At 33.4% G+C, this 18,081-nt stretch overlaps 4 protein-coding genes across 6 annotated transcripts; 2 read left to right on the top strand and 2 right to left on the bottom strand.

Annotated features, from left to right (window-relative positions):
* Positions 1 to 306: 306 nt before the first annotated feature.
* LOC113847389 lies at positions 307 to 3,504 on the bottom strand. The gene is made up of 2 exons (XM_027476474.1): positions 2,952 to 3,504; positions 307 to 1,097 (listed from the first exon to the last, which is right to left on the bottom strand). Exons 1-2 carry the CDS (start codon positions 3,317 to 3,319, stop codon positions 611 to 613), a joined length of 855 nt encoding a protein of 284 aa, XP_027332275.1. The 5' UTR covers positions 3,320 to 3,504; the 3' UTR covers positions 307 to 610.
* A 3,627-nt stretch (positions 3,505 to 7,131) lies between these two features.
* On the top strand, positions 7,132 to 9,593 carry LOC113846205 (pentatricopeptide repeat-containing protein At2g06000-like). Of its 2 annotated transcripts, XM_027474201.1 has the most exons (3): positions 7,132 to 7,838; positions 7,994 to 9,121; positions 9,257 to 9,521. In XM_027474201.1, exons 1-2 carry the CDS (start codon positions 7,729 to 7,731, stop codon positions 8,895 to 8,897), a joined length of 1,014 nt encoding a protein of 337 aa, XP_027330002.1. In that variant the 5' UTR covers positions 7,132 to 7,728; the 3' UTR covers positions 8,898 to 9,121; positions 9,257 to 9,521. The 2 variants fall into 2 exon arrangements, with proteins under 2 accessions (XP_027330002.1, XP_027330001.1); XM_027474200.1 differs by having other exon boundaries at positions 7,258 to 9,121; positions 9,257 to 9,593.
* A 519-nt stretch (positions 9,594 to 10,112) lies between these two features.
* Positions 10,113 to 13,466, bottom strand: LOC113846206 (thiol protease aleurain-like). 2 transcript variants are annotated; one of them, XM_027474202.1, is made up of 7 exons: positions 13,086 to 13,466; positions 12,889 to 13,004; positions 12,109 to 12,182; positions 11,757 to 12,021; positions 11,477 to 11,608; positions 11,091 to 11,226; positions 10,113 to 10,480 (listed from the first exon to the last, which is right to left on the bottom strand). In XM_027474202.1, the coding sequence occupies exons 1-7, from the start codon at positions 13,372 to 13,374 to the stop codon at positions 10,443 to 10,445; spliced, it is 1,050 nt and encodes a 349-aa protein (XP_027330003.1). In that variant the 5' UTR covers positions 13,375 to 13,466; the 3' UTR covers positions 10,113 to 10,442. The 2 variants fall into 2 exon arrangements, with proteins under 2 accessions (XP_027330003.1, XP_027330004.1); XM_027474203.1 differs by having other exon boundaries at positions 10,209 to 10,480; positions 11,094 to 11,226.
* A 2,194-nt stretch (positions 13,467 to 15,660) lies between these two features.
* LOC113874728 (pentatricopeptide repeat-containing protein At2g06000-like) lies at positions 15,661 to 16,951 on the top strand. The gene is made up of 5 exons (XM_027512941.1): positions 15,661 to 15,986; positions 16,095 to 16,146; positions 16,224 to 16,282; positions 16,398 to 16,492; positions 16,599 to 16,951. Exons 1-5 carry the CDS (start codon positions 15,661 to 15,663, stop codon positions 16,949 to 16,951), a joined length of 885 nt encoding a protein of 294 aa, XP_027368742.1.
* Positions 16,952 to 18,081: the final 1,130 nt, after the last annotated feature.

Genomic DNA, 18,081 nt, shown 5'->3' with positions numbered 1-18,081 from the left:
TTTTAAAAAGCTAATAACCCATTTTTTTAATATCTTTAATAAACTCTCTGTAATTGACAAATTTATTAAATAAATTATATTATTTTAACCTTATAAAAAAACAAAACATTAAAAAAAATGTTACAAGAATGTAGCGACATCTCTCTCTCTCTCCCCTATATATAGATTCTGTTCTCGTTCTCTCTCCAAAGTCAAACAAAGCATTAGAGCGGCGTTGTCGTGCTACCTACAGAAGCGTAAGATATCTAAACAGTACGAAATTTTCATCACATTGAGAATGTCTCAGCAATAACGCAAACAAATTCTCTATCATCCTTAGATTCCATTTCTTTCATATGAGCTGAGATTGGTCTTCAATTCAATTGCAACCAAATCCAATTATGAAATGCTAAGATTATCTTTAATTGTGATTAATCTCAACTTAAGTAGGCTTGCAAGAGTCATAGTGATAAATAACCAAAAGATGAGATGTAATATACAACACTCTTAGTCAGTTCAATACATATAAAACATAAGACGAGTTCACAAAGTACTCTGCCATTCCAAATTCACTCCAATGTGAGCTAAACTCGCTTGCTATCAACTAAAAGGTTAAATTTTAGTCAAAATTTCAGTGTACTTTGTTGCCTTTGTTTCCACTACAAATTGCCAAGCCAGATAAATCATGAGCCTCACCAGCTACAGACTGCAGATCAGACCAAGAGTATGACCTCCACGGCGTGGTTGAAGGTTGAGGCAGTGATGCATTTGCAGATGACCTATTTGATGACCTAGTAGGATGAGGATGAAGAGGAGGAAGAGGGCAAGGAGGAGATATTGAAGTGGAGTTTCTCCCCTCTTCACTGCTGCCACTGCTGCTCAAAACAAGACAAGATGCTCCTCGACTTATGTTCGCGGGTCGCTTCGATATTCCACCAACATTATCTGAGCAACTGTGACTCCTCTCAATTAAAATGTTGCGAGCTAGTAAATTTTTGCGTTTTTTGGCATAAGGATCCTCAGGCTTTACTATGTCTTCCATGCAAGTTGCAGCTGCAGCATCTGCTAAGCTTGTGAAGGACTTTGATTTGCCACTATAAAACTTGGATATTCCTTTCCTGAAATACGCAAACAAAATTACACTAGTTAATAAAACTGTCTAAATCTAAAATCAAAAAAATTTCACATCACCTAACCACTATAACATATCCAGTGCTCAGTAATTTGGCCATCTTCAATTATTGAATCAAAATGTTCTGGCTTTGAGTAGAAGACAATGGCTAAAGTTGCAACCACGACAGGAGCATGTGTAGTGCCGTTTATAGGGGCAAATTCAACTGTGAACTACTCCTTTTGCTATTCCTACAGTTAGTAAAATACAACCATTCTTGCTCGGGACATATATATGCAAGCAATAAAAAGCTACTCCTGTTTAGTTTAAATGTCCTATCACATGGTTTTCTATTTTATTTCTTTTTCACTTCCATGCATATAAATAACCTAAATCTTGACAAAAAAAACTCTTAACTTGATATGAAACAAATAGCTAAAAGAAAGATCAAATTAAGGTTACACTTTATTCATCGCTTTGCATAGCTATTTGGACAACAATAATTTTCCTAGTAATAACTAAGAACTTTTAACACCTAGAACATGTCACTACTTAATTTGACCCAATATATACAACTTTAAGAAATCTCTCTAAGGGCAGCAATTGGATCCTTTAATCCATTATCTATATCCCCCATCCATCATATCAAAATCCAACTATAATATAATAGATTAATGGATTGTATTAGTTTTAGACTCTGTAAACGGATAGTTAATGAACCAACCAAAATATTAATTGTGTATCCCCACAAGCTGCAAAGAATGAAATGCATTTGAACATGGGCGGAGTTTAGATGCCTTTATTAGAGAGCTACGAAGGTGAGGAATGAAATGTTTTCAAAGAAATGTTGAGATGCATCTATTTCAGAGGAGTAAAATTCGGAAGAATCGGATATCTTTTGATCAAGGAAACTTTAAATGCATCTATTTAGAAACCTTAATTTATGAAAGAAAATAGTTATTCAGTAAACAAAATATGATTTTAAATAGAGAAGTCGGATATCCATCCATCCTATTTATCAAAATAGGTAATGAATGGGTTAAATGTAATTTTTTTAATAATATCTAAAAGTATTAATAGTTTATTTTTATCCATCTATTTTATTTCAATCTAAATTCATGGAGTCCACCCATTTGCTAAGCCAATATATTATGTTGAAATTTCATGATCTAATCTACTAATGCATCATTATGTTGTTTATTTTTGGTCTTCTTAAAGAAATAAGCCCACCCTACAGCTAGATTAGAGATAATGATGCACTATAATAGTTATACACGAAGTATGACTTCTTTTCTCTCTCCCTAATCCACGAACAATATTGAAAGATGCTTTATCTCAAATTCTCAACTCACTAATCTTTTGACGGTGGAGAACCATCATGCCCATCAATTACAGTACCCCTTTAGGTAAACGTCTGGAACTAGATATATTCTGTAAACCACTTAACCCCAACTAAAAAAGTAGATCACGAAATTAATTAATGGATTATCTTAAGCGAAAGAAAATGGTATCCAGCTGTAAGGAATTTTTCTTACATAGCCACAGAGCCATAACCTAAATGCTCCTTCCAATAGTGGTTACACTAACACTTAACATAACCACCACAATTTACTTGATTGAACAAACAGCGAAGCGAATAATCGGTTGCCATGTCCACAACTTGTGCCAGATTGAGCTCCACAGGGGTAAAACAGTAAATTTCTAAATCCGCTAAAAGAAAAACATGTTCTGTGCTCCTCACTTGCAACTTCCAAGGAGGTACAGAAAACGAACAACAGAACCTAATACCCAAATCCACGATAAATTACTACCAAGACGAAAAGTTTGAAGCTTGAAGAAAACCCAGTAAAGAAAAACTCACTTGACGGGCAAATCCTCCTCTAGATCGTTTATGGTATCCAAAGGGCCTTTGAAGGAGCTCTGAACCTCAACTTCGCCGGAGTCTTCCCGGTCGGAGGAATCTTCCGACGAGGTACTGTTCCTTCCGATGGAGGAGGAGCCACTGGAGTCAGAATCATCCGCCGGAAAATCCCGATCGCAGATCGAGACGCAGTGAGCGAAGGTGGACCTTCGGATGGGAACTCCTCCATTGGTTTCAAGAGCAAACGGCATCGTTCTGATGGCAGTGAGAGAAGAATAGTACAGTGTGAAATGAAATGAAAGACGGAACAACAGAGAAGTGTGGGATGAGTTGGGGGGTATAAATATGTGGTATGGTGTGGTGCACATGGGTATCAGATTTTTTTCGCCATTGCCGATCACGCACAAAGTGAACAGTGATTGATAAATCAATTCTTTAATCAAAAGTGTTCATTAATCTTATAACTATTGTCTTAGAAAATAAATAAAGAATAAAGCAGAAGGAAGGTCACATCTTATCCTTATTGAATTAAATAATATAATATTTATTCAATGAATAATGATAACCGGTCTCTTCAGACTATATAGAAAATAATTTGTTTTGTTTTAAATTATTTAAAATTATATTGAATATTATTTAACTAATATTTTTTTTTTGTATTGATATTACTGTTTTAAAGACAGGAGATTATCTGTTTGGAAAATAATAACGTGTGCTCAATTTTCGCTGTTTCTTTTTGAAAATGGATGTTTCTAGGGAGGACCGAGAAAGTGCTCACTCTGGACCGTTTGATTAGGGATTAGATATGATCTTCGAAATGGATCAAGTGGATCCCACACTTCTCACCCACCATTTCTTGTTTATTCCTTCCTCTACTTTACCTTTTTTTCTTAAATGTTTAATTAATGATGAATAATTATAGAATATATTCTCTTAAGCCATTTGACCCCTACTCACTGATTTTAATTGGCTTCCCCATGAAATCAATACATTTCGTCTAATTTAAATGATAGGAAAACAACTCATTCAAACAAAAGTTGTATTTCTTCTTACACCCGGTATTTATAATAATTCATTAAAAATAAGCCATTTTAATTTTGAAAATGTAAACAATTTTAACTGTTTATTTTTATCATTAATTATTTTATAACATTTTTTCAAAAGAAAATAATGTTATAGATGGAAGACGAAAACAAAAGTTTATAAAAGGAAGTTCTGTTTTAGTTTGTTCTTTAAAATTTAACATAATAGTACTAAAATTTTATTAAAAAAAGTAATAATTTATTATATAAAAAATATTTTAATAAAAATTATCACTTTCATAAAGTTAATATTAACACCACCATATTTATCATATACTTGAAATGTACAAATTTTATAGATTAATCTATGCGGGGGTGTGGAATGGAGTAATTATATTGTGATTAATTTTTATATTTATAATGGAAAAACATCAACAACGAGGAGGGTGGCACGTTGCTGACAGGGAGTGGCCGGCGAGAATTGTCCGTAGACTATAAACATAAGGATTAAGGCACGTGTCACAGAGGAACAGGTGATGGAGCCACGTGTCTTAAAATTCAATCCAGATAAGGCCTGCAATAACATCTTTGTCTGTTATCTGACGCTGATGATAGTTTGACGTTGACTGTTATCTGCTCAGTGCTCATGGCGGCAAGGCCCAACATTTTCTGGTCCCACATTTTCTCTGGGCTTTTACCCAACTTCGGCCCATATCTCCTCACAGAAATTCTTAATCAAACATTCTCTTTTTTATGCTTTGGTTTGGACTCGTTACACAAAGAGTTTGAGTGGGATTTAGTACATATTTATAAAGATTATTTTAATAATAGATAAGATGGTTTACCTTTGGAATGAATGATTAATAATAAATTTTCATTAAAAAGTATTATAAAGACAACGTTACTCTTAAAAATTTTACATTTGGATGTATTCATAAAAAATTACAAATATTGATGCAAAGTTGGTAATATAGTTCTTAACCCATCTTATACCTACAATTATAATTTTATTATTTATAATTGAGGTTTAAAATATGTTAAATTTTCAATTGAGTGATAAAATTTTAGTGAATAACATCTTTATAATACTAGTTGGTCAAAACTGAAAAAAAAAACATTAAAAGAAAACATATTATAAACAGTTAAAGCTTTTGTAATAAATCTAAAATATAAGTATTCGTCGTGAACCATAAATAAGGTGAGTTATCAACACAACACATGTTAAAAAATAAAAGAAAAAGAAAATGGCCAAAATGAGTTCAGAACAGCTATAGAAATGTACTTGGTTCATGCATCAATTATGAACAATGCCTTTACAGCCTGCATGCTCCATACTCCTATAGAAATGTACTTAGTTGACCTATGATTACGCAAACATGCTGGATTTCTTAGTTCCTCTCCGCAATCAAAGACCAGATGCACTTGATTCATCTGCAGTATAAAATTTGGAGTGAGGATCCTCAATTCAAGTTTGAGAAGGTGGAGTTGAACGATCTTTCATACTTACTATATTATAATCTCAATTTAATACATAAAATTTAGTGTATACTCTAAATTCATTTAGAGGGGAAATGGGAAATGAAATAGCAAGATAAAAATAACACTGCTAGATTACATGATTACTAATCAGAAATTTTTACCAAAAGGATGATGCACAAGTAACAGATCATCAAGCCAAAGCATGGATATCTGACATTTCATTTGAAATTTTAAGAATGGGCAAGGTCAAACTAAGATAGAAGTAGGTGATAAGTCATTGGAATAAACATGACATGTAATTTTGAGAAGACATAAAAAAGATTACCATATGAAAATAAGATAAGAGTTGGTGAATAAAAGAGATACTTCTCTGCTACCATTACTCCTACCGCTGATTGAATAAAAGAAGAGGTCTTGTAATTGTAAAAACGGTGCATTTAAAAATTAATGGGTATAATAATAGAATCCGAACAGTACATAAATTCAGAATACATGTGTATTATATTATCGATCAAATATATTCTCTTTGTTTCATCTTCGTGCTGGAAGCATATTATCCTTTCACCGTAATATTGGGATTAGAGGATGACCATATCAAAAAGACAAAGTGAGCATAATCAGCATAGAACTCACCAATGCTGTTACATCCAAAGAGGGCCATCCCAAACAGGACAGTAGGTATAACCAAGGGACATTCAAAACGGGGACAATCAATGAGTAAAGTGGAGACTTTTGTGTAAAGGGGGACTTAGCCTAAGGTTTTTGTATAATTTGTATACCATGTTAGTGCAAAAAATTCCATATACTTATAATATCAAACATGGGATGGCAGATTACTTCAGTTTCATCTCCTCGTCAAGACTAGTGATTCCACACGTGCTGCTTCTGCTAGCATAATAGTCCTGCAGAATTGAACATTATTTTCCAGCCATGTACTAAAGAAATATACCAAAAGGAATTAAACATACTATACATTAAGAAGTTGATGATGACCATTTGTATCATTAAGTTGCAATCAAACAAACCATTAGAAATTATACGTACAGTAGATCTGTTTCCGTATAAAAAAATTATGAAAAATTTGTCCCTTGGAAGAATCAGCTTACAAGTTAATACCATATTCTTTGAATAAGAAAACTTAGAAAGAAAATCATTGAATCCGAACCTTGCTCTAAAGGATTTTACTAAAATTTGATTGTTGATAAAACTTCATTTAACCAACCTCATCTATAAATAAGTTATGATTATCATTATTATTATTATTATTGTCAACATTAAATTTCAATTGATTATGATTATGTTAGAAATACCAATAACATATTGATTTGCGTTGTGGTACTTCAAAATTTTTTTTGGAGTACTATACTAAAAATTTATATCAATAAAAAAATATAATAAATTATAAAAAATATATTATGATATATAATTTATTATTAAATAATATTAACACTTAAACATATATTTAAATATTAAGAATTGTTAGCTGAAAATATCCTAAAAACTTTTTACGATGCCACAAAATTTATCTAACATATTTAGATGGGAAATAAAACGTGACAGAAGAAAAATAACCAAACTCTATTTCTCTGTCAATTTAATATTACCCGTAGAACTCCATTTCCCAGTATCTCCATCAAACGCAGCAACTATACACACAGCATCCAATCCTTTCCTTGCGAATCGTTATTTTCACTTGGGAATTTCACTAGACAACATTAAAGATGGCATCTTTTCTAAATTTAGGGTGAAAGGGTTTTGATTTTGAGAAACATATACTCCCGGTTCTGACCAACCATCAATTTGGCTTCATGCCTAAGGCCAAAGTTCATGAATCTCTTCTTCACACAGCACTTTCCACTAATCTCAGAAAAGGGTCATGCTTTCCATATGGCGTTCCAAGCACATAACTTTCTCATTCTTGACCACTTTTCGAGCATTCCATTACCGTGCTCTTACTCAGGTAAGAACTTCTAACAAAGGGTTACTCATAACACCTGATCCTTGGTTTGTGAAGGTTGTTTCTACTCTATTTCTTCGTTCTAGCTCTTTGGATGATATCATTTTGGGTTATTTTCGCAAGCACTTGACTCCTTCTCTTGTGTTAGAGGTTGTCAAAAGGCTTAACAATCCCAACTTGGGTTTCAAGTTCTTTCAGTTAACTAGGGAAAGGTTGAATGTGCCTACTTCATTCTGGACTTATAATATGCTTTTGAGGTCATTTTGTCAAGCAGGTCTCCACAATTCAGCAAAATTGTTATATGATAGTATGAGGTGTGATGGGAAATTACCTGACAGTAAGCTTTTGGGATTTTTGGTTTGTTCTTTTGCACTGGCTCATAGGCTTGATGTTTCAAGGGAATTACTTGCTCAAGCTCAATGCAATAAGGTTCAAGTAAATGTGATTGTTTATAATAACTTTTTTAACATCTTGATAAAACTTAATCAATTAGATTATGCCATTTGTTTATTTAGGGAGCTTATGAGATCACACTCTCCTCTAGAAACCTTAACTTTCAACATTTTAATTGATGGTTTGTGCAGAGCTGGAGAAATTAATGAAGCTTTTGAGCTTTTCAGTGATATGAGAAGTTTTGGTTGTTTCCCGGATATAGTTACGTATAACACTCTATTACATGGTTTATGTAGAATTGATGAGATTGATAGAGCACACGATTTGCTAAAAGTCGTTTGTTTAAAGTGTGAGTTTGCCCCCAATGTTGTAAGCTATACAACAGTGATATCAGGTTATTGCAGATTGTATAAGATGAAGGAGGCCTCCTCTCTCTTTGATGAAATGGTTAGATCGGGAACCAAGCCTAATGCATTTACCTTTAGTGCCCTTGTTGATGGCTTTGTTAAGGCAGGTGACATGGCTTCTGCACTGGGCATGCACAAGAAGATGCTCTTGTATGGCTGTTCTCCAAATGTTGTTACTTTAACTTCCCTAATAGATGGCTATTGCCGAGTTGGATTGGTGAACCATGGCTTAGATCTATGGCATGAAATGAATGCAAGAAATATCCCTGCAAGCTTGTATACTTTCTCTGTTCTTATCAGTGCTTTGTGCAAGAGTAATAGACTGCAAGAAGCTCGTGACCTTTTGAGACTATTGAAGCAGAGTAACATTGTTCCAAAGTCTTTTGTCTACAATCCTGTCATTGACGGATACTGCAAATCCGGGAACATTGATGAGGCTAATGCTATTGTAGTAGAAATGGAAGAGAAATGCAAGCTTGATAAGTTGACATTTACCATTCTTATTATTGGGCATTGTATGAAAGGAAGAATGGTCGAAGCAATTGGTATCTTTTACAAGATGTTGGGAGCTGGTTGTTCCCCAGATGAAATCACTATTAGAACATTAAGTTCCTGTCTTTTGAAGGCTGGGATGCCTAGTGAGGCTGCGCGCATTAAGGAAACCCTTTTTGAAAATCAAGGCACTTAACTGAGTAAAACTTATCATGAAAGTAGAAATGCAGATAAGTTTATTTCTGTTTATTAAAGTGCTACTACTAATCAATGTTCTGACTTGGACACTGCCTTCTGCTGTTTTCATTTGAGGAAACATTCAACAGGGTGTGTCACTATTTTCTAGAGATTATCAACAAAGGAATTTGAATTGCCAATCCCTCGAAGATTCTGCTTTTCTTATTTGGGAACTTCCAGGAAGTAAGACCTCCTCTTGTTACTTTTCTCTGAGCTGGTTTTTCAACTAAATTTAAACTTTTGGCCTTGTTTTCCTAAATTTCTTTAGAATGCAGATTGAGTTGATTTTATTGCTTATTTGATTTTATGGCCTTTCAGATCTCTGTGTTTGGTAGTACCTGGAGTGGCAGGTGTTATGATTCACAATTCTGATCATAACACAAATGTAGATAATGTTTACCTGGTTGTGAACAAGCTTAAAGCTTGCCGGATATCACTAAAAGCAATGAGAAAAGATTTGTCTTGTTGAATGAAATTTCACACTTGAAGTTCAGCTTGTCAATTGACAAACCGCTGGTTTTAAATTCTTCTTTTTACAGGAATTCGATTTTGCATTAATTTTGTATTTCCTTTTTTTTTTTTTCAATTTAAAAGGTCTTATGTTTGCTTTATACATTACAAATCAGTTTAGATAAAAAGTCTCCAATTTCGTGCCTTAAAAGTGTCTAGGTGTTAGTGAGCCGAAGAACTTGCCATTGTTGCCGCCAAGGGTAGAGAACAGTATTAATTTTATTTTTTCCCCCTAAAAATGCATCATAAGAAATTCATGAATAATAAACTATATTAAAAATTACAGTATATAATATTATAGATGTATTAGATTTTATAATATTATGTAATTCTTAATAAAAAGTGATTATATATAAATTTTTATTTATGATCCTGAGTATACGACAAACTTTATTTAATTTTTTCCGAGGCACGTGGGTGGCTCGTGGGATCGCTTGTCATGATAATCCATAACGCTCAGGAATCAGCCCATTCTCAGCAGGGGCCGTCTGTTTAACATGGAATTAAAATCCAACTATGCAAGGGAATTTAACGTTTCACGAAATGGTCACTCTTTCATTTTCAAGTAATTCTGTATCTCTCCAAAAATAGCGGCATCTTAGGACCAACTTTGATGTGGCCAGTACTAAATTGTATAAGCATAAAAATAGTAACGTCGACATGAAGTAACCAAGCAAAGTTTATTTCATCGGTACAGAAGATAACTTCGTGTTCACAGGTTTGCACCCCGCACACTGTATGTTTAAATTGCTGAAGAGTTTATATTCTCTAACACTCTATGCGACACACGATTTACACTGATTTTGTAAAGTGGTTCGGCATCAATGAGGATGGGGCATCCCTAGTCCAAACTTATTTTACAGATAACATCGACATCTACTTGCAATTATCTATCACATTACAACATTTCACCTTCTAAGACGGCAACACGAAAGCATGACGTGCAAGGTGGAAGGTACAAGCGCATCCTGTCGGGCACCACATCTCGTACAATTTAAACCAGAATAGGATAAGACGCACAAGTTGCAACACCTGAAATTACACCAATGGGATTAGCAAAAACCAATAAAGGAAAATGACTAATCTCAGCTTTATAAATTCATAACTAAAACTTTCTAGCAAGGCCAAATGTTCACGAATACATTAAGGGCTCGAAATTTTTTTAACTGCTCCTCAGTAACACAATCTAAAAGCCTTCGCCCCACTACGTCACTCATCAAGACAGAAAGGAACAATTGGGTGAGGTTACTTCTGTTGAAAATTTTGGATAAAATTGGTAGCCTGAGACGTATTATTTTGTTATAAAACTGAATTTAATAATGTGAAAATCTTCCAAGATTTAATAGCTCTTCTGAGAATAATTACAGGTATAAAGAACAGAAAACAAGTGAAAAGTAAGTATGTCAGACGAAGAGAGGAAGAATAATGCTTCAAAAAAAGTAGTGATCTATACTCCATTGTAACAGATAAGGATTTAACCAAGTAAAAAATCATCAAACACAAATTTTCGACAAGATAAATTTTCTAATTGAAAAAAAAAAATTATCCCTCATTAACATGGAAAAAGTTCCCTTTGAAACTTTTGAAATGCATACAAACTAATCAATTAGTTCCCAAGAATTAAGGTCCCGCGGATGCTTACCGCACATATTCTTCCCCAATTCCATCTTGAAGTAGCCATTGTCACCCCAGTCATTTCCCCATGAATTTTTAATGAGCCAGTATGGAATACCATCTTCAACTCCATACCCAACAGCAAGAACAGCATGATTCACATCCTGATACGCAAATTCAAATTTTGTTAAGGTCCCATGAATGACTGTCTTAGGCCCCTAGCACTAGTTTAGAATTACCAACACACATAGCATAATACTTGTATAACAGATCTCGTCAAGAGGCAAATATTTAGAATTCTTGATGCTAACAGTCATAAACATGCACTGAAAACAGCCACTATGGTCGAGATACCGAAAATATCATTGAACACTAGATTGAGAAGGATCAGATATTCTCTAGCAGAATACTCACCATGGGCTTGCTGCCACAAGTGTTACTAGTGTACACTCCTTTCTTGTAGAATTGGAAGCCACTCACCACCTCAAATGCCACACTAACTGGCCGAACAAAAGCAACTGCATGTTTCAATTCATCCTCAGAACCCTACGCCCGATACAAAATTAAAAATTTTAGAAATCTCATATAGATGTAGTTGAGGTATGAATAATCTGATTCTGCCAAGCTCCAGAGTCAACGGCAATGTTACAATTATCCACATAATCAAGCAGAAAACTATCTATCCGTTTATTACCAAGGTAATGTTGACAGAGTCAATGACTTGAGCAGCAACGTTTTCACCAGCAAATTTGCAGACACCATCTTTTCCAGTATATGGATATGCATCCTCTGTCTCAAGGCCACCATTGTATTTAATGTATTCAAAGGCTTGGGACGGCAACCCACCATTACAACCAAAGTTATTGAAAGCACCAGCACAATCCACTAACTGCTGCTCAGAGAGAGAGATATTCTTTCCAAAAGCTTGCGCGTACGCTGCCTCCAATGCTCCAGTTGTGCTGCAGATGACAATTGTTACTGTAAGAAGCAATACAAAGAAGAATGCTTTATTCATTCCAAACATTTCTTGGGGCTAGAAAAGAAACCTGAATGACCAGCAAGATCCACAGTGCCCTTGATCCTTAACTTCGCTGACTATACCTTCTTTCCTCCAGTCTTTCTGACAAATTCATACATACAAGGCTCCTCAGAGGGCAATTATTTTTTTTTTCCACAAACAAACAAGGACAATGGCCCAGTTACATTCTAACAAGGATTAGGGAAAGGGATATAAAAAAATAAACTCTCACACTTGAGTCTCTGATATTAACGGATCAGTTATTTCAATCCCTAACATTACCAAAACGTCATTTCAGTCTTGACTTTGAAGAACATTATTCACGTTAGTCCTATCATGGTCTACATTTCCTTTCTCACTAAATCACTAATGGGTCTAATATGAATAACTTTTTCAAAAAATTAGGACTGAAGCAAAGTTTTAATAAAATTAAAATTATTGACGCCTATAATGTATGCAATTATATGCGCGCGCGCGTTTTGTTAGTTAAATTATCCTTCTATGCACAGATCCTGTGTCTGTTCAGTTACATGATCAGATATTCACACCACATAGAACCAACTTATTCCCCTCACAACCCCCGTGTCCTAGTTCCCAATAAATGCGGAACAGAACAGTGAACATTCAATTCAAAACGTTCATGTTTGGAACTAACTGGATGAATAAGTCATAATAAATGCACTGAAAGGTTGAATATAGTACTATTATATTTGGTTGACAAAAGTGAAATTCATATGATTGATTCGTTCATTTATTGCACAGCATGGAGCAATGAAAAAAGCAGCAACAGTTACAGTTGGTGACAAACCTCCTGAGGAAGAACAGCATCGGTAAGCTTGTGGCTACCTTTACGGGTGGCAGAGCAATTTTGAGCCGCGCCGAGTCTGTGTCTGGTGAACTCCTCCCAAGTCCAGTCAGCGAAATCTGAAACGCGAATCCACATTAGAATATTAAAACCTTAAAGTGAAAAAAGGAAAGAGAATGGAAGAGCGAGGGCTCGCATACGATTAACGGCGAGAGTGTAAGTGAGTGGCTTCTTGTTGATGGATCTGATGAGTAGGAGATTATCGGAGAAGATCTGAAATCGGTGCTTGATCTCGTCGTCGGAGTGGTAGCGCTTGCCGTACTTGCAAGCGAAGCGTGCGAAGGAGAGCGCGTGGCGGCTTTGTCCGATCACGTGGAGGAAATGCGATTCCAAGTCCGACACCAAACGGATAGGGTTGGAGTCATCGAAGATGGAAGCTGCTACGGTGGCGACGCAGAAGAACAAAATGAGCAATGACAAGCGCTTCATCTCAGTCTCAGTCTCACTCCACAACTGTGGGTTTTCGATTGCTATTGATTCGCTGCTTATGTAGATGACGATGCCTATGGGTCATCGTCGCAAATCATTCTTTTCATGCTTGTAAGTATTCTTTTTAATAAAAAAATTGTTCGAAGGTCGTTTAAAATCAATCTAAAGACTGACGTTGACATATTTTATAATTTTGTTGTCCTTTAATTAAAATAAAGTCATGATATGTATTTAATTTCTTAAATAAAATTTTATATTTTAGTTGTGCGCACAAATTTTTTAAAAGAAATTTTATTATATTGTAAATATTTTAAATTCAAATAAAAATATCTCTAGAAAAAATTGTGTTTTTAAAAATTACATTTTGCTAATAAATGTTGACTAACCTGACTTTTTTTTTCGCCTAAAATATATCGATATTTTCTTTAACTCATGATTGATTGTCACTACTCACTACTCTTTAAGCAAGCTTAACAAAATTCAAATATTTTTTAATATTTTGTATTGATAACTTTAATCTTAAAACAAATGATGTAATAGTTACTTATTTCTAAATGACTTGTAGTAGAGTTTATCTTAAGTTCTCCCAACAAAAACAAAAACGATGTTAAGTGTTTTATAAAAAAAAACTTGTAAAAAAAGGTTATCTAATAAATATCTAACGAGTTTGATATTGGTCAACGTCAAATGACAATTGTACAAACGCTGCTTGTCATACATGCATGGATTTCAATAGGTACACGTATATATGAGTACATATGGTGATCTTGATAATCTAACTCGTGTCTTCTTTGGATGTAGATATGAAATAAGACCGAAATAAATAAAATAAAAATAGAATAAAAAATGATGTATTGTCCAGATAAATAAAAAATATTCAAATTAATGAAAAAATTAAAAAAAAATTACGTATTCTTTTATATTTTTTTAGTGAGATGTTTTGATTTGGAGCTTTTCTATTTAATTTAAAAAAATATAATATAATTAAATATTTAAAATATTATTATTATTATTTGTTTTAGATTTTTTTATTATAGTATATATAAAAAATATTTTTTTATTATAATGTGTTTTAAATTATTTTCCTAACAAAATAATAACAAAGGGGAATATAGGAATTGCATCTTTTAGTCTCAATTAATGAAAGATTTGTATCTCTCACGAGCAAAGAAAATATTAACTGGGTCACATAAATAGTACTTTTTTTTCTTTTAATTCATAAAAGAACAGACCATGTAAATAGAATAAACCTTTTTTTTAATACCTTCTAATAATCACTTTTTTTCTAAACAAATTATATAGAACAGCAGGTATAAGTATGTTCTATATTTAAAAATATAATATTTATTTTATTTTTTAAAATTTGTACCATATTTATTTGCAATAGAAAAATAGAAATTTTCTTTTTGTAATGTTTAAACTTTAAAAGACCTAAAATAAATAAATAAAAAGCACACAGATAGAATCAAAACAGTCAAAAGATTAAATTTCAAAGCCCCATAATAGAATAGATATTTGTTTTAATCTCTTAAATCGTAAAAGTCAATCATTTCATTTTTTTTATTTTATAAAAATCTCATTTTAATTATCGACTTTACAACATAACATTTATTTTTAATAAAAAAACATAAAAATAAATTATTTTTCAAACATTAAAAATTAAAATACTTTTTTAAATTTCAAAATTAAATCAACTAATATTAATAATTTTAAGAATTAAAATAATTTATCTACTCAAAAAAATTCAAGACTAAATATACTAAGGCTAAATAATATAACTTTGTATTTCATTTTTTAAAAAAAAATTAAAACACTAAGGAAAGTTAGTTCAGATGAGAAATCACTTGATATTATTTAAATAAAATCTTGCATAATTAATAAATATAATTGATATTTTAAATAATTTCAAAATTTAAAAATGAAAATAATTAATGTATTATTTATGAACTTAATTTTAGAAAACTTATTTTGCATTTGAAATAATCTTTTAACAAAATTATATTAAACATTACAAAGCTTTCAAAAAAATATATTTTTTCTTTATCCTTAAGTCTGAATTTATTACCATATTTGTACAATGAAATTTTTTAAATCTCTTTCCCTTTTTCATCTACATTTAAATATGTTTAAAAATGTTTGTTTTAAAAAAAAACACTAACCCAAATTTAATTTGTGTCCTAGACTGGGTTACCGGTGGTTACAACTTAAATAGCATGACTTTGGGTGAAAGGGCTTTTGATTTTGAAGTGGGTCATGTTTAAATTTCCATGTGGTGTGCCCAAGCAGATGATTTTCTCATTATTCACCACTATTCGAGCTTCTCACTACCATACACTTACTCAGGTAAGAGCTTCTGACAAAGGGTTACTCATAACTCCTGATTCCTGGTTTGTCAAGATTGTTTCTACTTTCTTTCTTTGCCCTAACCCTTTGGATGATAGATTTTTGGGCTATTTCCATAAGCACTTGACCCCTTCACTTGTGTTGGAGGTGGTTAAAAGGCTTAACAATCCGAGCTTGGGTTTCAAGTTCTCTCAGTTCACTAGCGAAAGGTTGAATGTGCCTCATTCATTCTGGACTTATAATATGCTTGAGGTCCCCTTGCGAAGCAGGTCTCCACAATTCAGCGAAACTGTTATATGATTGTATGAGGTGCGATGGGCAGTTACATGATAGTAGGCTTTTGGGATTTTGGTTTGTTCTTTTGCACTGGCCGATAGGCTTGATGTTTCAAAGGAATTACTGGTTGAAGCTCACTGGAATAAGGTTCAAGTAACTCCGATTGTTTATAACTTTTTTAACATCTTGAGAAAACTTAATAAATTAGATGATGCCATTTATCTATTTAGGGAGCTTATGAGATCAGACCCTTGTATAGAAACCTTTACTTTCAACATTTTAATCCGAGGTTTGTGCAGAGCTAGAGAAATTAATGAAGCTTTTGAGCTTGTCACTGATATGAGAAGTTTTGGCTGTTCCCCTGACGTAGTTTTGTATAATACTCTATTACATGGTTTATGTAGAATTCACAAGGTTGATAGAGCATGTGATTTACTGAAAGAGGTTTGTTTAAATGTCATTAGCTATACAACAGTAATCTCGGGTTATTGCAGATTGGGTAAGTTGAAAGAGGCTTCCTCTCTTTTGGATGAAATGGTTACATCTGGAACTAACCCTAATGCATTTACCTTTAGTGCCCTTGTTGATGGCTTTTGTTAAGGCAGGTGGCATGGCTTTTGCGCTGGGCATGCACAAGAAGATGCTCTTGCATGGTTATCCTCCTAGTGTTGTTAATTTAACTTCCCTAATTGACGGCTATTGCCGAGATGGCTGGGTGAACCATGGCTTGGACCTATGGCATGAAATGAATGCGAGAAATATCCCTGCGAACTTATATACTTTCTCTGTTCTTATCAGTGCTTTGTGCAAGAGCAATAGACTGCAAGAAGCTCGTGACCTTTTGAGACTATTGAAACAGAGTGACATTGTTCCCGTGTGTTTTGTCTACAATCCTGTCAATGATGGATATTGCAAATCTGGTAACATTGATGAGGCTAATGCAATTGTTGCGAAATGAAAGAGAAGTGCAAACCTGATAAGTTGACATTTACCATTCTTATTATTGGGCATTGTATGAAAGGAAGAATGGTCGAAGCAATATCTTTTACAAAATGTTGGCAGCTGGTTGTTCCCCAGATGACATAACTATTAGAACTTTTGAGTTCATGTTTTTTGAAGGCTGGGATGCCTATTGAGGCTGCCCGCCTTGAGGAAACACTGTCTGAGAACCAGAGCACCAAACTGAAAAAATCTTATCATGAAACTACAATGCAAATATGTCACGTATTTGATTTCAAATCTTTATAGCGCGCGCTTATTTTTACATTTACACAACTGGTAAGATAAGTTTTTATTACACGCAACGGTGACTCAAATGACATGCGTATGTAAAAATATGATGTCGATCTAGACTTGTGTCTAATTTTTGGTTCCCCTTCATTCATTTTTTGGTTCCGTCCAAACAAATTACCAAAGTCATTTGCTTCAAGAAAAACCACCAAATTTGACCACATGATACCCATATTTTCAGTCAAATGAAATAAACTAATGTTTTCAGCATTATTTAGAACCAAATGTTATCTGAACATGGCAACCAAGACATTAGAGGGCAGAAACAAACGAAATGGAGAAGGTGATACGAAGTGAATGTTCATATAAGTAGCAGTTACAGAGACTATATTAATGAATACAAATTGCCCTTTTCCTTTTCTTTGTATTTTTCTTTTGGTTTTATTTTTCGAGTTTTAGATGATGTACTAGAATTTGACTTCCGGCCCAAACTAGCGTTGTGGAAGCGATTGACCAATAGCTAGACAGAGATGTCGCTATACAAGGTGCAGCCAAAACAAATTCTGCAGTTGTTGAGAAACAAGTTTCTGGACATTTGTTCAATGCATAAACAAAAATAGTGCGACTCAGCGGCCGTTATTTGTTAGACACGGTTTGGAATCACTAGAGAACCAAATTGTTATCTAATACTATTTCTATTCTTATTTATTTGTTTTAAATAATATATTTTAATTCATCTATGTACGCAGAAGTTCTATTTTTAAAATGTTTTTTCATATAAAAAATTTAAAAAATACAATAAAAATATAACAAATGAAATATTTATCCTAGTTGAGTAATTTAAAGATAAAAATATCA

The sequence above is a fragment of the Abrus precatorius genome, unplaced genomic scaffold, assembly GCF_003935025.1.
Source record: "Abrus precatorius isolate BTA unplaced genomic scaffold, Abrus_2018 Scaffold8, whole genome shotgun sequence".
In the NCBI taxonomy this organism is placed as follows: domain Eukaryota; kingdom Viridiplantae; phylum Streptophyta; class Magnoliopsida; order Fabales; family Fabaceae; genus Abrus; species Abrus precatorius.
Note: the sequence above shows the minus strand (reverse complement) of the source record. Positions and strands in the feature narration are given on the sequence as shown.